A 23,695-nucleotide genomic window follows, 5' to 3' on the forward strand; every position below is an offset into this window, starting at 1 on the left:
TTTGCACAATGTTCTCTGCCCCACCCTCATTCTCTACCCCGTTCTCTGTCTCTTATTTCTTTCCTTTCACCCATCCTAGTTTTAAACCCCCCTGAACCATATGTTCACAGGTTCACACAGTCCCACACCCCTATTCCAGGAGTCTATGTATATTTCTGAAAATATAAGAATGCATTTTTGACATTATTTTCAATTTATTTGTAAGTGGTGTGGGCAAGTTGGGTATGTGTACTTTACTCTCATCCTCAGCACCAAAAGGAGTATGGGGGGAGGAAATAAGGGGGCATGAAAAGAAATTTGGATCTAAGGTACAAGCTCGAATCATGCATCAAAAGTTGGATTCTAATTGAAAGAGGAGGTAAAATCAAGGAGTTGGTTCATGATGAAGACATGCATAAAAACGTGAGAACTACAGTGTATGTCACTGAGAGTAATGAAAGAAAAAAAAACCTCCAAATGAAAAATAAATCAAGAATTTTTTTTTACCTTTTTGCCATGCTTAAAATTTGCTAGGACGTTATTCTGAATCGCAAATATATGTCCAATATTTTCTCCAATGATGTCCAAATTGTAAAAACGGCATATCGTACATTATCTACGCTTTTATGGATAGAAAGTAGTTGTATTTCAATAATAAATGTTACGACAGCCCATACCTTCCGAGATACTTAAAAACGGTTTTATCTATTTTACATGTAAATAAATGATGTAAAAGGCATTAAAAACAGACTTGACGTTATGATTTTCATGACTATGTAGAATTAAATGTTCACATGACAATAGCGTCCTCGTAAACGTTCTCAGAAAAAAAAAATTTTAAGTCACAATTAGGTTTTACGTTTCAAGAGAGAACACCGCATGTGATGTCTATGACTGCTCTCTTTACTTTAGACGTTATGATTTTAAAAGACAATGTCATCCGTAACATCGCACAACTTTTTACACCATAATTTGTTGCTGGTGATTCCTTAGGTTTAAGAGGTTATTTCATTCACATGAATTCATGAAATAGTGCTCTTTCAAGCAACTTTGATTTTTCCGTTTTGGATTAAAAAAACTGAAAGATATAAAAACAACAAATTAGACGTTGAAGTTGTTTTTATATTTTCATTTTCTTTTACCCAACAATAAACTAATATGCAAGAGTTGAAAAAAAAGAAAAATGTTAATTTTAATGTTAATCTGAACCAGTTAACCTATGTGTTTGCCCCTCTAAAACACATAAAAATCAAGCCTAGTGACTACTTTATTTTTTCGACCCCTAGCCCTTTGTCCAAACCGGAATGGTCCAAATGTTGATCCGGCCACAAACTCTGTATACGTGCACGCCGAACGCGGACCTCATTTTGTGTGAAGTGCACGCAAGCGCGCTCTGGTGTGTGTATCGCGTGTATGTGAAATTGCACTATTCAGTTTATTCTTGTGCGACGCTCCGGCATTTTTTTGAAAAAATTATGAAATTAAACATTGTTAAAATTAGAGGTAATTAATATGCTTAGAATAATAGATAATCATTTCTTTTTTGTGATTGATTTCAGCATTGATGTTACAAGAATTAAAAAACTAGGATGATCCAATGCAGCACTAACTTTTTATACCACTTTATGTGCAGCAAGTCCAATTTGAGAAAAACGCATCTGAAAATTTGAATTTACATAGATAACATAACATAACATAAGTATAATAATAAAGAAAAGTATATCAGGAAACTGTATGCCTAACGCAAAAAAAAAAAGAAAAAAAAATCTCAGTGATTTCGCTTTTTATACCAAGATGATTGTGTTTAATGTGAATTTGTTATCAAATTTTCAAAGTGTTTTAATGTATTCATACTTAATGCAAGATCTCCTAATGATTTTTCCCTATGTACTAAAAAGCTTGTTGGTGATTATCAAGCATTGCAACAGCTGACATGTTCATGCAAGTGGCATATCTCCCAAATTTGACATTGTGAATACTGTCCCATTTGGGGAACTACAAGGTAAAAAGTACTTTACTTGTAGAGAATAAAAATGCATGAATTCAAAACATTATGAAACTTGTCTCTTGAATGCCAACTGAGAGCACTTCTGTTGCGATAGATTTGGCCTAAATTTTTTTCAAAGATTTAAATATAATACCTGATTGGAATTGTTTGGATGGGAGGTAAAATCTGTATCAAGTATTAAGAGTTTCAGAGTAGAGTTCTAATTCACTAGAGAGAATCACACTGGCAATTGTTAACCTTGCAAGTACAATTTTAGATGGTTCAGATGGGTACTACGTTGCTACAAATTTACAAGTCATAACATCATTTCAAAGTTGCATGACTTTTGCTATGACATCAAACAATACAAATCTCTAAGATTCACTGATCTCATGTCATAAATGCTATGCTTATTCTTAGCCATGCTTGTAAAAAAAAAATCATTAAAAAGGAGACTGCTTGAGAGAGTTATAAAGTTGACCTAAGTAAGTACCATGAATGCATTGTAGGGCTAATGCAAAAAACATAGAGTGGTGACTGACATTTTCAAAACACATCTTGAATAAATCCTTCTGAAGACTTTCAAGAAGAATGTGACATAGACTCTGATTTTCAGGAATTCCTGATCCATGAAAAACCTGTTATACCATCAGCCCAGTCTGATAAAGTTGAAACAAACTTTATCACAAACTACTAGATAATTTTCCTCCTTTTTCCCCCTTTCACTCGTAAGCAAGGTCAATTACACACTCTCCAAATAATAATTATTCTGATTTCTTTCTGAACTTGTATATCCTACCACTCATACACTTCTTACTTGAGCCTGTACGGACCATTTCTGCACTCTGCTGTGATGTGTTGTGTTGATAAATCCTTCAACGTACAGCCTTCAGCAGCACTTTCGTATTCTTTGATCTCACAACACACAATCAGACTTGCTCTTGACAGTCTCTGTCATCCAGTGCTGTGCTCATCAATCATCACCCTTTTGCAGCCCTCTCGTAGTCTCTGATGACTCTGTAATCACCAACACACCATCAGACTTGTTTTGGACCATCTATGTCTTTGATCATCAATCCTCAACCTTCAGCAGCTGTCTCGTATCTGATCTCTCTCATATAACAAGATATGATCAGACTTACTTTGGACCATCTCTGTCATCCAGTGCTGTGCTCATTAATCCTCAACCTTCTGCAGCCCTGTCATAGTCTCTGATGACTCTCCAATCACTAACAAACCACCAGATTTGTTTTGGACCATCTATGTCTTTGATCATCAATCCTCAACCTTCAGCAGCTGTCTCGTATCTGATCTCTCTCTTATTAACAAGATATGATCAGACTTACTTTGGACCATTTCTGTCATCCAGTGCTAAGCTCATTGATCCTCAACCTTCTGCAGCCCTGTCATAGTCTCTGATGACTCTCCAATCACTAACAAACCACCAGACTGGCTTTGGACCATCTCTGTCTCTGATCATCACTCCTCAACCTTCAGCAGCACTCTCATAGTCCCTGATGACTTGATTCACTGTTGCAAATGCCTCTTCAAATTCCGTCTAAAAGATTTTTCAAGGAAAAGATTGTATGATACAAATATTACAGGTATTTAAAGATACTATCAATCTCATCTATGAAAATCCATCAATGTCATGAATCTTGATATAGGGAATATCTCTTTTCATTATATTTATAGAGAGGAGCAATTTATTTGGTCAAAACAATGATGCATACAGAAGTATACAGTACATGATGTCTAAAAACTTTCAGAAATGATGTATGCAATCTATTCGCTTGATTCTTCTTCCATTCTGGTACAGTCCACCCCTACCATGTTATCGTAATGCATTATCATAGCTTGATATAGGTGTACTCGATTGGATCAATCGCAACTCTTTTTTTAAGATGGGGACTTTTTTCTTTTAATTCAAGGGCCTTGTATACTTGCCTCATCACAGCTGTATCTTTGGTACCAGTGTAGAAAAGCTCTGGCATCATACATGGAACGTGCTCTCGACTGTACCCTCTGCATCATGCTCACAATCCTACTAGTATTCACACACATGGTCATGGAAGACGTGTCCTTTGGTAAAACTCCTTGCTGCTTTCCTACAACATGCAGGAAACAAATCAAGACATTCAAAATTAATCTTCTGAGATGTCTATGGAATGAGACAGAAAATACTTCAAATGATAACAAGATTACATCTTAATTAGTGTAAGGATTTGGATAATCAACTGATAAAACTAATGATTCTACGAAAACTATTTTAAGTATATTCTTGCTGTTTGGAAAAATTTTCACACAAAAAATCAAAAGCTGAATAAGAATTACAACAAAAGATGTGCAAAGGCATTTGTTGATGATAAACTCTAACTTACTGTTAGTGATGTAAGATATAAAATGTTACAGGTTATTCAATATACAATGATTGCAAATACTTAGGATTAAAAAAAAAAAAAATTAAACGAGCGTTTATAATAAAATTGAAACAGAATTATACCACAAACTAAATTGTAAACATGTACAATATCTCAAGTTGCTGTATGTCCTTAAATCCCTCAAATGACCAAACTTCCTAATTGTAACAGCCCTGACACCTTCAAATCTGAACTCAGAGCCTATCTTTTCCAACAACATGCAGCATTAAAAATAAACATAAAATGAATGAAACAAGAAAGCCATAGATTCCACATGAATACAAGAATTACCTATCCAAAAGTCAATGGGGAACGGATTCCACTCCACAAAGCCAAGAGCTGCTTTGAGTTTTCTCTCAATGACTGAAAGACTGGTCATAAAGGTAGATGTTGGGTCTCCTCTTACTGCTACCAGTGATGCAAGCGAAGAATACTGAATCAAACACAGCCTTGCAGTCAAGGAAATTAATATTGGAGCAATTCCAGAAAATAGTCTAATCCTTTGGTACAACCCCCATTTTTCTTCATTTTTATTTCACTTCATGAACTGCTAAGGCCATAAGTGTGCCAAAACCTTTCATATCCTGACAAATATTTTCAGAAAGGTCCCACACACTGTATAGGGAATCGGACATTGATTCATAATAACATTGCCACTCGAATACTGTATACACATGACAGAAAACACAAATTTGGGTTTTGAATGTCAGTTTAGTTCTGTTACAAGCCTCTGAACATGGGCCATATGATTCGCTGAGAAAAATAATCATCATAGAATTCAAGCCATTAGAACTAAACGGCGACGTTTCACAAAGCTATTTGTACGTTACGCACAACTAAATGCATAACTTTATAACTTTTCGCACAACTTGTGACCCTTTCTAGGGTGCTTAAATCAGATTCTCAATCATTTTGATTCCCATCAGCTGATGTTGAAATCTGATTTTTGTAGACTAAAATCCTGATTCCAAGCATCTGTGTAGAAAATCTAATGTTTGTTGGGTTTTATGATTATCATTATTATTTAACTAGCACTTCTATTATATTACGAAACGGAAAACTCAAAGATATCTTGTTGAACACAAGAAAGCTTCAAATGTCATGCATGAAGTTATGTTACAAGCAGCTTTACAAAAGAGCCCCATGGATGGATCAAAGGGAGCAGGCAATTCATGCTGTAGTAACATGCCATGAGGGGCTCTGACTGTCAGTTAGGTACTAGATAAAAGGATACATGTTGTCCATCTGTGTCGTATCTGACAGCACTCTGGATTAGATTGGTAGTCATTGCCTCCCATGTGGATTTACTATTTAAAAATATAAAATAGGACAGTCATCACTCAACAATAATTGAATATAACTAATAAGTGATATTAGTGCTTTATATCCATTGGTCTACAAGCAATTGGTATACTTCTCAGATACACTGCCACAGGGGCTAAATGCATTTGGTTTATTGTTAATTTGGTTTGAACTAAACTTATCCTAATACCCAATTAGTCTAATTCCATGGTTGGTCTAATTTTTACTTGGAGGCACGGTAGCTCAGTCGGTAGAGCGGGGGATTCGTATTCCGGTGACCCGGGTTCGATTCCCACTTGGTGCGCTAGTGCCCTTTGGTAAGGCATTAATCCTCAGTACCAGGTCCTTCGGAGAGGACCTTAAGCCGTCGGTCCACTGATTGCTTGCTTACAAGCATTCATGCTTTCTAAGCAATCAGGTAAAAAAATCACCACCACCACCTATTATCATTGTTCTACCTTGTAAAATGAAAATTTAGTTCATTAGTTCATCTAACAATATAGACTAAGGGGGTGTTGTAAGAAAATATTTGAAATCAATTGCAAATTTCAGCTGCAAATTTCCAGGTGATGGATCAAGTTTAACTAAAGCATCAATTTATACTTCTTGATGCAAGAAGCAGACCATCAATCAATTGCAACTGTGCAATGAAATGCATAAATTTCAATTGATTATTGGACCTAAAATTGACTTGCGATCAATTGCAAGTTTCTTGTAACACCCCATAAGTGGTGTTAGACCAAGTGAATATCAGAAGAAATGGGTAAAACTTTACTGGCAATTAGACAAAATTGTAAATGGGCTATAAAATTACAATTATTCAACCAAATAGTAAGTAGACAAACTGGTTGTATACAAACTACGATTAGACCATGTGGGATGAGACGATGCAGGTGAGATAAACAATTCAACAAATAAATTTATTTATGAAATATTTTTTTAATCTGCTCTTATAGGAATCCATGACATTTGCTCTAAAGACAATTGCTCCCATGGAAAACGTGGACGTGAAGCAAAAACAGACTTTGGACCCTCCCCCCCCCCCACCTGTTGCGCCTGCCCCTGATATAAGCTTTTATGTAATCATCACTCCTACAGTGTAATAGCATTAAACAGAATTAATACAAAAAAATTGCCATCACTCAGTCACAGACGTAAAAGAGGTGACATGACTGACATGTACAAATATCTGTATGGTTACTATGATACAAGTTCTGAGCTTTTCTGTCTGAGAAATGGTGGTAAAACATGTGGTCATTCCTTAAAGCTAGAGAAAAGATATTTGTATCTTGATGTACGTAAGTTTTTCTTTGCTAACCGAGTGATAGATGTGTAGAACAGTCTCCCAGAAGACGTAGTTACTGCTTGTTCAGTGATTGCATTTAAGAATAGACTGGATAAGCATTGGGAGAAGATTGCCTATGATTTTGAGTGATTTTCGATTCTCATGTGTTTTCATGGAATTTTTTGCTGTCTACGATACCCCTGCCACCCCTCCCTGCCAACATAAGTAGCGCATCTAATTTTGTCTGAAGGAGAGCAGCAATAGAAATTATACTTTGATCGATGAACAGGCTTAGTCCTACAACATCGTTGGAGTAAACTAAACTAAACTAATACAATACACTAATAAAATACCAGCATGCATATTTGAATCTTTCTAAGTGAATCTGTATCCATCTTCCAAACTGCACATAAGACAAGATTTATTCACCTTTTCATTACATGGGAGACATGCAGAAACTTATGTGCAGGCATCGGAGACACAGATCTCAACAACTCCCATGGTTCATTTCCACTAGATATACCACTGCAGGGAATTAAAAGACAACTGCATCAGAATGATAAAGGAATATCAATAGGAAGACCTAAATGCCAAAAAGGACTACATTCATCTTCGTTACTTCAGAGACTAAAAAAAAATTCTTTTTAAATATGAATTTATTTATACTGTGTCAGGTGCAAATTAATGCATTCAACGATGGAAGTGAGCTAAAGCCAGGGTTAAAATAGCTTTTCACTTCAGAATTTTCTTGATATCTGGTGCTATGAAAATGCCTATTATCATTATCATCATTGTCACCATCACTTTCATCATATCATCATTATCATCATTATAATCATCATCATTATTTACAATCCATGCATTTTATAATATATATGCCCCCCCAACGTTCTTTATCATGAGATGCTTGTATGTCAACTATTTTTCCCTTTTCAAATAGAGATCTCTACACGACAGCACAGGCCTCGAGTAAGAATTTCAAAAGCAAAGGAAAGTCAGTAAAACTATAAATCACGATCCGCGCAATATCTTCGCCGCGTGGAATTTTTTTACCGTGGCACTCGCTGACTTTTTACTTTTAAGTCTTGCGCAACTTCAGAGACCAACTTTGAGACGCCCAGGTACGCAGTTCCAAAATTAGGCAACATTTTGAAAGTCCATGTCAGACCAAAATTTGCTAAAAAACGTGATTTCGTGTACAAAGTCAATGCAAATTGTGTTTTCAACCAAAAATCATAAATGTATGATTATTTTAGGTTTTGCTGGTCTAAATGGATTTCTTTTACACCGTTTATGATCTAAAAAGAGTTCCCGACAAAATTCATCGAATTTCCCGGCCATATGATCTCCCAAAATACCCCAGCCTAGACAAGGTTAAATGAAGTTTTTAATCACTTTGAAAGAGAAAACTGTTATTAATTGATGCATGATGTTGAGTACACTATGGTCAATAACTCTCTCAGCATTAACACATACAAGTGATATCACAATACAGCCGCTACTTGCACACATTTTATATTAAATGCACAAATTACTCTACCTTCTTGTTGTATTGCTTGAAATGGGGCACAGCAAACCTGCCAGGGAGTCTGTGATGTACTTATTCATCATTTTGATATCAACATTCGCAGCATCACGGTTGCCCTTGGTGATATTCAAGCCTTGGAGATGATGCAAAACTTCATCATTATGATACAGGATAACACAATCTGCAAATCTAGATTAAAGGATAACAATCGAAGTAGGTAATGAGAATGAAATTATTATTATCATCATCATCATTATCATCATCATTACTCTCATTATCATTGCCACTTATCTGTTCTACAAAGAAATACAGAATTATATGTCTGTACTTCTTGAAGAAATTAAGACAATGATGATGATAATGATTATTAATGATGATGATGACGATGATGATATAAACAGCGAAGATAAAGCAGATCATAGCTAAATTCTCATTAAATAAAGTAGTCTTAAGAGTTCCCAAATCACAATATGAAAGCACTTTCCTATATATTTCTAAAATAATTTTTGTTCTTTCAATAACAGACACACTAAACTTTTAAAAACACAGAATAATATCAAAATCTGATCTGCATTTGCAAAATTAAAAGAAAATAATTATAAAGCATTTATATAAGTAATATTCCCTGATAAGATTGCTTATCTAATTTTCATAAGGGATATGTTTTAAAGGTAGCTGGAGACACTTATGAAGATCAAGTTAACCATCTGTAGTGGATTTCATTAGTATCCTTATATTATCCAGGGTTTTACTCTTAACTTACTTTTGAAGCCAAGCAAGGCAGAACAGATTATTATAATGTTGAAGAGGGCTCTCTCCTTGGGTGTGGGGTGCTACAGCTACGTCTAGGATGTATGCCATTGGGTAGGTGTCTCGCACAGCCTCACACAGATGAGAACCAAGGCCTTCAATCAAATATTAAAAGAATACAAACAATTCATACATTTCATAATACATGCACACTTAATATTTTGCTGTAAAGATTTTGACTATTCTGAAATATTTCCCATGAAGATTACAATAGATTACCAGTTGTTTTGCTATAACTTTAAGCTATTTATGTATCATTGCCAAGTATGAAAATTTAATACAGGTAACTCTGCCAAAGTCAAATTTATTGCGACCGAGTGGGTGTTTCAAAAAGCTGTTCGCAAATTTAAGAATGACTTTAAGAACGACTGGTGAACCTTTCTTACCTGCTAAATAATCATCAATGAACATTTAATGGTGAATATCATTTACCACAAGAAAGGATCACCAGTTTCACTCTTGACTAACAAACAACTTTAAGAAACGGCCCCCAGGCAAATATCCAACTTCAGGAAGGTCAACTTCTGAAAGCTTATCAGTAAATCCTCTAAAAATCTAAATATGATAACAGCTTTATGTCCCATAGATATAGATAAATCACTTTGCAAACCTGATCCTGTTCCACCACTGAGACTATGCATCATAACTGTTCCACAGAATGAATCACATCGTTCCACCTCTTTCCTCAACACTTCAAGGGTAACCTCAATCATACTCTCACTAGGATTGGTGGATGTCCCGTGGTAACCTGGAACCACATCAGAATTAAAATCATTTTGTTTTATAAATCACCTCTTTATTGATAAATCATATAAATCATATAACAAAGGTAATAAACATATAAACCCAGGATATCAGTTCTTGTCGAACGAGATACAGGGTAACAATAGCATATATGACATAGGTGTGAACATAACATCGTAACAGATACATGAACGAAACATAAGTATAAACATTGTACAAATAACAGAACATAATAATAACAATAATAACAATAATAACTACAACTGGCATTGAAAAGCGCCATCTATCTAGAAATATTCTATTCTGAGGTGCACTATTAATATCACACCGAAACCACTACATATCGTAGACCTGGCCATAAGTAGACTTTCAAGGTGTTGGCAGAGTGTAACATCAAACAACGATCTTTCAGAGAGAAAAAGGTGAATATACTTCATTTGCTAGATACTTTCCAACTACATCAAAACAATTTCAAGGAAATATGGAAAACAGATGGCCATTTCATGGATATAAAGATACAAACTGTGGGTTTTTTTCCGTAGATAGAGTCTATAAATCTAATATACGGTTAAATGGTTATCAAAATAGGTAAATGTTTATGCACTAATGGTCATTTGAACAGCCTTTGAATGTTTTGACTCAGCCCTAAATTTTGATACGATAAACTATGATTTTTAGAAAATTTATTTAACACCTTAATTTAGTCTTGTCCCACGTTGTCTAATCCTAGTTTATTTAACATCTTAATAATTATTAACACCTTAAATTATTTGACACCTCAATATTTAAATTCTAATCATCACTCTCATTTAGAAATATGATCATTCCACTCGTTTATACGGAAAAATGAAATAGGCCGCTTTGATTACAAAATCGTGCCCTATATCTCAATCACACGGTAACCTTTATAAGGCACTTACCCATGGCCCAGTTTGTTCCTCTGCCTTGTTTGCTCAAGATGACATTTTTCTCTCTTACAGGAAGTCTGAAAAAAACAGAGAAAGAGACATTTGCCTTATCGTGTTATAGTTTATATTCACTTGATCTACAAGCACTTGGTCTACTTTTCAAGTAGTCAATGAGTAAAGTAGTTCAAAAAGAGTGACCTTTACAACATTTGACCTTTTAAGTTACCCCCACATCCATTCAAGTCATTATCATTCCCATATGAAAACATGAGCTTTGTTTCATTTTATCAGAAAGACAGTTCATCAGTTTTTGTGAGAACAAGCTATTTTGTGTACATGTAAAAACTGACAGCCAAGAAATCGTAACAAATTACTAAGAAATTTCCTATTCTTAAATTTTCCTTCAAATACTCAGCAATTTATTTATCATGGAAGTACGAACAAACAGATTAAAATAGCAATTTTCTAATCCCCAAATAGGAATATTCCTACTTATTAAAAGCACTAGGCAGGTATGCAACAACATGACCCCCCACCCCCCCCCAAAAAAAAAAAAAAAAAATTATCCAGATCATTATCACTCCCACTGTCTCACAAGCAAACATAAGCAAAAATGTATTTTAAATGGATACTTCAGGACTTGAATGCAAAACAAAATCAAATAAATAATTTTTTCTTTTGATTGTTTTATGTATATATTGTGTAGGGCCCTGGTTGACAAGTGTCTAAACCACTGAACAGGCTACCCTGGGTAAAGAAGACATATAAAATAAAATAAATAAAAACATAAACGATTTCATCATAACCAGGTTAAATATCTGCTGAGTCAGAGAAAGTGTCCTAGTACTAGGTAATTCAAATATCAAACGGACATCAAATGTTCTTTTATCCAGTAATATATCTTAACATGTGAATAAAATGTACACAGGAAATTCAAATATCCACGCATTAGATTTTTTTCTATTGTTTAATTTTGCAAAACAAATGTCCTAATAAATAGAGAAATTCTCTCGATAAAGAACTCAATTGTCCGCAAAATAGAAATTGTTACATATATGTAATCCTGCATTAGAGCATAAAGTCTTGAATAGGTAAATCAATTGTCATTTAGGTAATTCAGATTAGACTCGCCAGTTGAAAGCAAATGGAAAAGATGCCTTACACTATAAAGATATCAGATGAAGATAAGGAGCACTTATTTGATACCTTTAATTAGGCAGGGGGGAAGACCATGTGGAAGTCGTATGCTTCTCAGAAAAATAATACAGACTACCATATCATCAGCCGAGAAGAGGCAAGGAACAATGTCATTTCGGTGGCATGCGGTGGTCATCATTACAGACTTGTGTTTAATGAAACAAGGGATAGAGCTACAGATAGGCCAATCGGATGGGAACATCCAGAGTTCACACTGCTACAGATCAACGTAGAGCTCAGACATTTATTTTTCATATTCGACACTGTCAACCATCCTGAATGCAATTTCTTCTCAATGATGAAACTGGAAGACTCACTGGCCAAGCGGAAAAGCGACAGGATCACTAGAATCAGGAAGGAGTTTTCAGTTGGGATGATGAACACCGGGGTCAACTTGGAGCTCATATATCCATTGATGAAGCTGGATTCAATCTATGGACAAAGAGAACCTGTGGTCATGCAAGGCATGGCCAACGAGCAGTTAAGAAGTTACAGGATGCTGAGGAGCAATTAGCTACAGAAGACAGAACCTCTTCCTTTGAATACAGTGATACTCAACAGTGTATGAGACAGAATAATATTTTGATGGAAGTAAAATGAAGCTTTTCACTCATCTTTGTTTTCATTTGAGTTTATGTTGTACAGTAATCAGGCATCGGGATTAAAGAGTGAAGAAATTATTTTCTTTCAAACTAAGTGCTACCAAGTTGTGTACACATAAGGAAAAGGAAAACACCTGTTGACATAATATTCTGTGGAAATCATGTAAATGCATCCCATAGCCTATTGTTCTGTGATGAAATTGTGTTTTCTTGTCAGGTAATGTAAAACTTATTCAAGTTTCAAGGTAATTACCAATGAACGTAGAGGGCAGCAACACACTAAAGTGTTGCTTTTAGGAAGGTCCACTCCGCTCAGATTTTGTGACCACTTAAGCCCCGCCCCTCACTCAGCGCACTTTTTTGGTAGATTGTAGAGTTGATTTTTTTTCGTTTGTTCAATTTTACTATTTTTTATGGATACTGAAAACTCCACGAAATAATGTAAATATTCTTTAATAACTGTTCATTTATTTTTTGAAAAAATTAAGACAAAACGTAATCATGATTCTTGTTGTTTGCCCATCAATAAACATACATAGTCTGATGACATTGAATTACCTCTTTTCTGCTTAATTTCGCTGCCCCTACAAAGCTACACCAGCCAACACGAGAGCCAATACCTTGATCTTCTGGCATAGCCGCGCCGAAACTTCCGGGACACATCGGTGCGCGTACTGCGCAAATGCAATGCTGGCCGCACTAGCAGGACTGGCAGGATATCTAGACGCTACTTGACTTAGCCAGATATGGACTTGAACGATAAATCTGTCATTGATGTGGCACTAACTGCCAGTTGCAACGATAAATGATCAAGGTTAGGATCCGAATTTTCCCCTACAGTGTAGATCGGAGTCTGAAAGTATAAAAGAATTAATCGATATCCACGATTCCGACCCAACTTTTTTGCAAGACATCAGGCAGAGCTCGAATACGGCCACCAGTCAAGCTCAAGCCCAGGTAAGTCCTAGTCTAAAGTTAGACCTAATTAACAGACCAAAATTATCTGGTATCGAGCCATATATGTTTTGACGGGCCTTGACTTGTGAACTATCAAGAGACGAAGGTATATGTCAATGTCACAGCTACTTTTTTCATTCCATAATTTCATCCTAATTTGTGCAAATTAGCATGCACAAATACCAGCCAACCGTATCCTACCTCCGCATCGACCGGCCGGCCGGGGCGCTGGCGCGGTCAGCCATGGCGCTTGCACTCAAGCGATGGCACTGTTGCTGGATTGTGTAGGCGCATTAATGTGGTGCAGCGAAACATAGATGAAGAATGTTCAACCTCACGTATATTTGTTATCATGTTGATATGCGAAAGTCATGAAATTGTTTTCACCACCACGTAATATTTTAGGAAAAATACAGAAATAAATATTGAATATTTTTATGCGTGATATTTGTTGTAAAAGTCTATCAAGTAAAAATGTTAAAAATGAGGAAATAAAAGAAAATCAACGCTACAATTTACTAAAAAAGTGCGCTGAGTGAGGGGCGGAGCTTAATAGCGGTCACAAAATGAGCTTGACTAAATCGGGGTGAAATTAGCAGATTGGTTTATTTGATGGCAAAATCAATCCTGTTTACTGAAGAATTAAAAAAACAAAAGACAATAATCTGGTAATATTTTTAATTTTGAAATGTGGTACATTTTATGTCAATTGTTTTTATATTTTTCTATTTCTATTATTGGGATTTAGTCTTGTCATAATCTGTTATTTTACCTCTATTTTGTTATTAATCTCTGAATGTATTGCTGAAGAATGAAGAATGTTCAACCTCACGTATATTTGTTATCATGTTGATATGCGAAAGTCATGAAATTGTTTTCACCACCACGTAATATTTTAGGAAAAATACAGAAATAAATATTGAATATTTTTATGCGTGATATTTGTTGTAAAAGTCTATCAAGTAAAAATGTTAAAAATGAGGAAATAAAAGAAAATCAACGCTACAATTTACTAAAAAAGTGCGCTGAGTGAGGGGCGGAGCTTAATAGCGGTCACAAAATGAGCTTGACTAAATCGGGGTGAAATTAGCAGATTGGTTTATTTGATGGCAAAATCAATCCTGTTTACTGAAGAATTAAAAAAACAAAAGACAATAATCTGGTAATATTTTTAATTTTGAAATGTGGTACATTTTATGTCAATTGTTTTTATATTTTTCTATTTCTATTATTGGGATTTAGTCTTGTCATAATCTGTTATTTTACCTCTATTTTGTTATTAATCTCTGAATGTATTGCGTCGGTTCATGGTTTCGTTGGCATGCCTACCAAATTGTGCGCGCACTTCATTTGTATGCGCGTATCGAGTGGACCTTCCTAAAAGCAACACTGCCGTGTGTTGCTGCCCTCTACGTTCGTTGGTAATTACTATATGGTTTATGACTTTGTGAATGAAAAATTTATCCTAATACACATATCTATTCATGAATAATTGTTGTGATGTTTTTCAAAAGAAATATTCTTTGAATCTCATTTCTTTTGAAAATAAAAACACCACAAGTTTTAAGAGAAAGTTGGAAATCCCTGTAGCTTTTTTTTTAGCAGACTCATTCCTCCTATCATATAGGAGAGAATAGAGAGAAACAGAAAGAGCATAATCAAAAGTAGAAGAAAATAAGGTGCAGAGAGAAGGAAATGAAGGAAAAGATGATAATTAGAGAAAGAATGAAATGAGAGAAAGAAGAAGAGAAATGGGCTGGAGAAGCAAGAGGGACATGGAAGAAATTGCATTTTTTCCTGCAAAATTGTGAATCTTGTTATTATGAAGTCAAAAGGGGCCTAAGTTTTCGATCCTAGCAGAATCTTCGTCGGAGGCAAAATGACAAACATATAAAGTGGAACAACCATAATATAGACCACAGACAAGCTACAGCAACACTAGAAACAAGGAGACAAAAGGGGCATTAGTGAGTAGAGAAGACCAATCAGGTTAGTGAAGGGGATGAAAGAAAAGGAGTAGGCAGACACAAAGGGAAGTTAGTGTAAGTAAGGCCAGTAAAAGACCTCAAGCCAAGAGGGATTAAGATAATGAGGCAGGCAACATCAAACAGGATCTGGAACAAAACAGTGATAGAGGGTTTGAGGAAGAGATGAATAACAAGAGAATTATTGAGAGGTGGGTCAAACAGGTTACAAAGGCATAATAAACTGGTGCATAAGAGTGGGGGAAAAAGGAAAAGAATGGGGAACAACTGATAATGTGCAAAAGACATATAAGTATATATGATAAAGCATTAAACAAACTAAGAGAAGAAGGAAAGTGTAAATATGTATCTATAAGTGATATGAATATAAATATCCAAAAAAGAAAAATATAAATACACATATGGTGTAACTGATATTGTAATCCGCTAGGTGTGACGGGAAAAAAACATAAGACTATATAGTAGAAAAAAAAAACCTGTATATGTGAAAAAGAGGAAGCAAATTGCCTAAGGTAAAAGCAAATATAGAAGCTGAGGTTGTATGAGAGAGGGGGTGTATTATGAAGAAACCATAGTATACATATAAATAAGCAAAATAAATATGTGGTAAATCTAAAAGAGGTGAGTGGAGAAAAAAATATATAATAATTATTATATCGCCTGAATAAGGAAGGAAAAATTGGAGCTGTGCTTGTATGAGATATGGGAGGAAAGTAGAGGAAGAAACTATAATGTAACTATTCAAAAGAGCTGAGGGGAAAAATTATATGTATATATAAATTGAAAGTGGATAGGAAAGAATAATCAGTCGTTCCCCTCTTGGATATTCAGGCCATGAGGTTGGGTGGTGCGAAGTCGTCTCATCCAGAACTTCTCTCTGCTAGTACGGACTGAGTCAGAGCGGGTACCTAAAGATTCGATGCCCTGTAGCATCATGTCAGTGATGGAGTGGTTGGGGAGGTTAAAATGGCGGCCAACTGGAGTATCCAGCTTTGCTGTGTTGATGGTGGATATGTGCCCGTAGAATCGTTTCTTGAGTGTGGTCTAGGTTTCCCCTATGTATTGAACCCTACAAACTCTGCAAGTGATGAGATATACAACATTAGTGGTAGTGCATGTGATGTTGCCCTTGATTTGGTGAGACAGGCTGGTAGAGTTGCTGGTGAAAGTGTCGCCCTCGTGAATGTGTATTTCACATATGATGCACCTGTTGCTGGTGCATTTGAAGGTGCCATGCTGTATAGGAGAAGAATGGTTAGTGAGGGAGGGCACTTCAGCACGAACAATGAGGTCCCTGAGATTCGGTGGGCGTCGGTATGCTAGAAGGGGAGTATCGGGAACGGCCTGTTGGAGACGATCAGAAGTGTTTAAAATATGGTGGTTATCACACAGGATTTTGCGGAGAGGGGGTAGATTGGGATGGAAGGTGGTCACAAGCGGTATTCTGTTGGTAGTCTCCTTGTCACTTTTTGGTTTGAGAACTTCAGATCTGGGGAGAAAACAAACTTTGTTAATTGCCAGTTGGACTGCCCTGGCCCCGTGGCCCCTGGCACAGAGATGTTTCTGCAAATTCCTGGCATGGAAGAAAAATCAGGGTCCTCGGAGCAGATACGGCGAAGTCTGAGGGCTTGACTGTAAGCAATGCCGGTTTTGCAGTGACGGGGGTGGCAGCTGGATGAGTGGAGGTACTGGTGGGTATCTGTGGGTTTGGTGTATAGGGTAGTGGTGATACCGTTAGGCTTTTTCTGGACTGTGACATCAAGGAAGTGGGTTTCCTGTTGGGAGAAATCAGAAGTGAATTTGATGGTCCTGTGGAAGGAATTGATGTGGTCAATGAATGTATGGAGGCTATCTTCCTCCCTGGTCCAGATGAAGAAAATGTTGTCTATGTAACGCCACCAAATCCATGGGCGACAGGGGCTGAATCTAACATCTGCTGTTCCAGCTTGGTCATGAAGAGACAGGCGAATGAAGGAGCAATCCGGGTGGCCATTGCTGTACCGAATATCTGTAGGTAGTGCTTGCCCATGAATGTGAAGTTGTTTTTTGTTAGTACATGAGACATATCAGAGATTTGATATCGGATATGGGGGGACTGGAATGGCCACTGGCGGCTAAGGCTTCACGTGATGCTTGGATACCTTCGTCGTGGGGAATGCTGGTGTACAGTGAAGAAACATTGAAAGTGCTGATGATCGCAGTCTCGGGTATCTGGTCCTTGATGTCATTTAGTTTCCTGAGAAAGTCTGGAGTGTCATGGATGTAAGAGGGTGCACGTGAGACAAGGGGTTTAATGTGGTAATCAACAAAAAGGGAGATGTTCTCTGTTGGGGAACAATTTCCTGAGAGGATGGGTCGACCGGGGTTGCCAGGTTTGTGAATCTTGGGGAGGAGATAGAAGCGGGCAGGTTTAGCATTAGTAGGAGAGAGAAATTTGTGGGCCTTCTCGGAGAGATGCTTGTGTTCTTTCATGTCATTCAGTGTCGATTGGATCTGTAGGGAGAAATTACAAGAAGGGTCAGAATCAAGGAGTGCATAGTGAGATCGATTATTGAGATGTTTCATGGCTTCATCGATGTACTGCTGGCGGTCCATAACGACGACGGCTGATCCTTTGTCTGCAGGCTTCTTGGGTGGACTCCATGTGCTTTTCCGGTAGAAGGGCTCAGGATCAGAAGGGGGTTCATCTAAAAAAAACTCTTTGAGACGTATCCTGTGATAGAATGTAGAGAGGTCTTGGCTGAGAGCTATCTGTTCAACTTCTGGTGGCGTGGGGCAAAACTTGAGCCCTTTAGAGAGAAGAGAGGTTTCTGCTTGGGAGAGAGGGGAGGATGAGAGATTAAAAACCAAATGGGGGGATGCATCATTGTTGTTGGTATGTCGTCTAAATCTGTTTGACCGTTGTCGCCATTGACCGTTGTCTTGTTATTATGAATACATCCCCACCTCCTTGCAAGAAGAGTAGATAATGGGAAATTGAAATAGAACTCATAGAATATAAAAAAGAAAAAATGAAAAGTTCAAGGTCAAGTGAAGTCCACCACAGGAAAATGCTGACTTGAATAAATAGAGAAAAATCAAACTAGCATAATGCTGAAAATTTGATCAAAATCGGATGTAAAATAAGAAAGTTATGGCATTTTAAAATTTCGCTTATTTTTCACAAAACAGTGATATGCACAACTAGATGAGTCAGTCTATGATGTCCATCACTCACTATGTCTTTTGTTTTTTATTGTTTGAATTATACAATATTTCATTTTTTATAGATTTGACAATAAGAACCAACATGACTCAACCATATAGTATTAGACAATGCTAATTCCACATGTTCAGGGAGGAATTAATCGTTGTATCACTTGACAAAGAGGAGAAAATACGAATATTTCATATTGCATATAATAAAATACAAAAGAAATAAAGAGTGGATGACGTCATAGTCTCCTCATTGGCATACCAGCCATGATGTGCATATAACTGTTTTGTGAAATTAAAGGGATCGTTTAGCTTTGTGAGGAGCTGATTTAAAAAATTCTCAAACTGAGTTGAAACGTGCGTATGAGTGCCAGTACCGTAAGCAACGGACTATAAACCGCACCCGTGGATTAACCGCACCCCTAACTTTGGACTAAAAAATAAAAAAAATAAAAAAAATCCTCACATTATATTTGAGGTACGGAGAAACAAAAACTAAGTTAAAGATTTCAAAGTATCCAAAGAGATTACCGGTATGCGGAAATCTGCTGTTCTTCTTGATCAATTCATCTACAAATGTTTGCAAGGTCCCGACAATATTGGCCACTTACACACTCACTCACCTCACAGTCACAGTGTACACACACACAGCACTGCCGTTCTTGTACATTGCAAACTACGATACGGTACCAGTACATCTTATCAAATAATGATCTGTGTCTTTCCCGCCGTAGGAGGAAGAAACATTCACATTTCTTGCATCACAAACTCACAATCACTTTCAGAATTTGTCTAGCATTCGATGTCTTTGGATACGGGATTACAGGAAGGTTCAAGAAACAAAGAAATTTGCATTGTGCCGTCTCTCTCGTTGCGTGGTGTACATGGTATCTTATGAAAAGCAAACAGGAAAGAAAAAATAAGCTGGCGCGAAACGGGACTTTGGAGGGGATCGAGGGTTAAAATGAATAGCGCCAGCTTAAGTCGCACTGTAACCACAATACAACGCAAGCTAGCTCGAGCTCAGCTAACTCAACTCTCGCGCGCTCGCTCAGCTCAGCTGTGACAAAATATTACCGAGTATGCTTGGCTTCTCTTTGAACTTAGCCAGGGAACTTCGCTGCTTTGAACCGAGAATAAAGTCAAAATTAGTGTCATGAAGGTGGGTGCGTTTGTTATAATCGCTTCTCATTACCCGCGGCTCATACCCCTCTAAACGACATTGCCCTGGGCGGCTACGCCCGGCCACTCGATGTGTTATGAACTGGCAGATGTCTTTTGTTTGGGAGGGGTTACGACGGGCTGGCTCAGACCCGTCACCGTGGATAAACCGCACCCCCGACTTTTGCTTCTATCCCGCCGAGAAAAAGGTGCGGTTAATAGACGGTTACTTACGGTATTTGTCCTCAAAACCTTGTCCTTTAAAATGAATGAAAAAAGCGAAGATGAGGCTGGGATAGACATACATACGGGCAGAGTGCCTCCTGGTGATTATCTTCAGTAGGTGAAAGCATTAACACTGGGATGTTTTTACAAATGAAACTTACTGTTTACTGTTTCTCAAAAGTTTAGCGATCACTTTCTTTTCTGTATCGACATGAAGAGAGGGAAGCTTCTGATCTCTCCGGTAAAAAGTACATCTGCAAATGAATGATAATGACAACCAAAAAAAAATACAGACTGGTGATGTACATAGTTTTCTTAAATGTGAGTATGACGATCGAAAAAAAAAATTATACCAATGGGGATTGTAATACATCAATGGCAATTCAGTCTGCATTCAAGCTTCCATCGATGTTTAAATGTAGTCAAACTTGCAAAAAAAAACAATATTTACTGCCAAATTGTGTAACATGTTGTGCTTTATTTCCTTGATCTAATCAATTTGGGAATTACTTTTTTTAGAGTACTACAATCAAATACAACTAAAGATAACCTAATTGTTAATGTTTTGTTTTGTTTTACACTAGGCTTCATCCTGAAATACATTTTTTCCAAAAAAAAGATCAACATACACAGCAAACATCAGCCTCAAGTAGACTTAAATACTAAAGATGGTAATAAGTTTTCATTAGGTGATTTCGAGATCAGTGTTTGTGCTGGTTTTAGTGCTAATGTTGGAACCACAATTCAGGGGCCCTTTTCCCTATTAAAATGACTTACAGCTGTTGTACTTTGTCATCATGGCAACTAGCTAACTACCATGGTAACAAGGCTTAGAAGCCAATCACTATCAAGGTTTCTATGAGGGTAGTTGCCATAATTGTAAAGTTACCATAGTTGATAATCTTTATGGAACAGGCGCCAGATTGCCTTCACTAGCTCCAACATTTATCCAATTACATTACTGGTATGTGCTTGATAAAGCGGTTCGTAAGTTGTAAGTGACTTTACGAATGACTGGTGACCTCTTATTGTGGTAAGTGATACCCAACATTGTCTTAGTTCCTAAAAAGAGTCCCAAGTCATTCTAAAGCCGCTCGCAAGTTACGAACAGCTCTATGAAACAACCACCATACAGCCCGACACATAGGGAGAATTATCCGAAGGCGAGTTTCATTTTTATTCAGGTGCTCTGCCACCTCTGCCTAGATGTAAAATACCCAACACCAACACCCAAAGGTCAACACCGAACTTGGGATCACCCATTGCATTGTCTTACTTTGCTTCATCATCCTGTTGGACAAGCTGCCAGAACTGTTGGCCAAGTTGGTTGCCACACTGGCCAACATGAAGAAACACAGTCGACATCCTGGGTAATTAATTGCACTGAAACAAACAAAAAACAACATCATGATAAGAATGTAATGGTTTCACACCTTCACAGTACACCACGTAGTATTCTTTTGCGGGTATGTGTTGGTCCTGAAAAAAAACCACCCAAACTCAATGTTTCAACAAGTGTGTTCTTGTATTTTCTTCACCATGGAAACCTTCAGAAGGTAAAACTTCATGATAAACTGATATACACATCTACCTGGTGGTGGACTCTATCTTGACATTGGATTAGGCAGAAATAAAGGCAACCTGCACATCCACACTTGATCCAAGAATCCAAGCCCAGAAACATGGTTCATGAAAAAAAAATGCATATCAGGTAAAACACAATTTTTGTTTTTAATTTCACTACTTGAAAAATCTTAGGTGGGGCAGTAACCCCTGACCCCTCCCCCCGCCCCCCATGTCCATGAGATTATTCCATGGAAGATTATGCATTAGACTACCTCATCCAATTCTCCAACAGTGATCGTGGATTGTCATTAATGATGCAGTTAACACTGCTCTGAGTAATCTAATAGAATCTCAGGTATCCCATAAAGTGCACTAAAACACTGTTCCTGCTCACAGGCCTGATCCCCATCAACACTCTGATTGAGCAGAACTGCCGACTTCTTATTTGGCAACTCATCATCCTCAGTTTCAGCAGATAATACAGTGCTTTGGAAAGCAGATATAAATTCTTTGAAACGCTCAAAGGAGCCCTGGAAAATTAAAAAGAAAGGAGTCCCTCAAAATCCCCATATTTCCATAAAATTGTTTAAAGCTCATCCAATATTGCAGATTTTTAATAGGCAGTAGGTTACAAGTGAAAAGTAGCCTAAAAAATAAAATGTTATTTTTTTTGCTTGAATGAGATCTTCCTGAATGAGATTACCCATATTAGCTGAGCCTTACCTGCCTGACAAGTCCAGGGTGGTTGGTAATGAAAAATACTACAGCAGTAAAACAATGAATAGGTTGGAGATTTTAGCACACTTGGGAACAATCAACCGGAGACAAATAATATCAACTCAAACTTTGTCTAAAATTCATGTTAAAAAAAAGTCCAATTATTTTATCTTACGTAAAAGTTAAAGGGGGTCCACCGGTCAATACTAGTCCTATTTCAGTCACGGCAGACATCAACAGATTTCCTATGCTTGGGCTAAGTTCATTTTCAAGCTACTTTTTACTAAAGTTAGTTCCTGTTTCCAAAGCTAAAACTCTTTAAGAATTCAAGTCTTGCACCGTTTTAGCATTCACTTCACAGACACTTTTTAAATTCTCTATTGGCCTAACGTTAGTCCTAAATCGCTGATAATTTGTCAAAAGCCTTTCAACAAAGGAGCCTTTGTCAAAAATCGGTGAATCAAAACAGAAGTCTGGACAAACGACACATTTACAATTTTTACAAAATTTGATCGTGTGCTATCCAGAGTTTAATCCAGATCCAGCACTTGTGCACCAACTTTTGACAATGACCTCTAGTCTAACTAAGTCTAAAGTCTAATAATCAACTAATGTCCATTGATTGGTAGAAAGTGTCTGCAAAGCTTCAGCTTCGATGCTAAAATACACTATTGAATCATTAGAATCCTTCCATCAGCTGACCCCTGGGGCATTTTCATAAAATGATCATACTCACAAGGGACAATCACACGCGGAGAAGACGAATGGCATGCAGAGCTCTCCAGACCTTGAGCCTGAGTGCACTGCGACCTGGGCTGGTGAGCTGATGATAACTTGTCTTTGGTTTAGCTATAAAGCCTAACTAAGCCAAGGCGGGCTAAGCTAAAAAATAAAAGACCCTTGTAAAAAGTTATTGTTAAAAACTGGGACATCTAACGGTAGGCCTAACGTTAGATCAAAATAAAGTTGGTCGACAAAATGTATCTCTCCTCGACGATTTCTTTCAATCGAATCCCGCGCGGAGTACGGTAACGTTTCTCAGGAGTTTCTTGAGTTTTGATTAAGGTCGAATTCGCAATGTGGTCTTGTTTTTTCTAACGTAGACTTATTCAAGGGCGCTCTATAGG

At 37.1% G+C, this 23,695-nt stretch overlaps 1 protein-coding gene across 2 annotated transcripts; it reads right to left on the reverse strand.

The window, feature by feature from the left end:
• Positions 1 to 1,524: 1,524 nt before the first annotated feature.
• On the reverse strand, positions 1,525 to 23,664 carry LOC129260156 (tubulin delta chain-like). Of its 2 annotated transcripts, none has more exons than XM_064099365.1 (12): positions 23,305 to 23,664; positions 21,562 to 21,668; positions 20,447 to 20,539; positions 10,976 to 11,040; positions 9,922 to 10,059; positions 9,265 to 9,406; positions 8,514 to 8,690; positions 7,403 to 7,498; positions 5,621 to 5,693; positions 4,678 to 4,819; positions 3,914 to 4,074; positions 1,525 to 3,524 (listed from the first exon to the last, which is right to left on the reverse strand). In XM_064099365.1, exons 2-12 carry the CDS (start codon positions 21,648 to 21,650, stop codon positions 3,453 to 3,455), a joined length of 1,248 nt encoding a protein of 415 aa, XP_063955435.1. In that variant the 5' UTR covers positions 21,651 to 21,668; positions 23,305 to 23,664; the 3' UTR covers positions 1,525 to 3,452. The 2 variants fall into 2 exon arrangements, with proteins under 2 accessions (XP_063955435.1, XP_063955431.1); XM_064099361.1 differs by having other exon boundaries at positions 1,672 to 3,524; positions 9,913 to 10,059; positions 23,305 to 23,647.
• Between the last annotated feature and the right edge of the window lie 31 nt (positions 23,665 to 23,695).

The sequence above is a fragment of the Lytechinus pictus genome, chromosome 1 (genome assembly GCF_037042905.1).
Source record: "Lytechinus pictus isolate F3 Inbred chromosome 1, Lp3.0, whole genome shotgun sequence".
Lineage (NCBI taxonomy): Eukaryota > Metazoa > Echinodermata > Echinoidea > Temnopleuroida > Toxopneustidae > Lytechinus > Lytechinus pictus.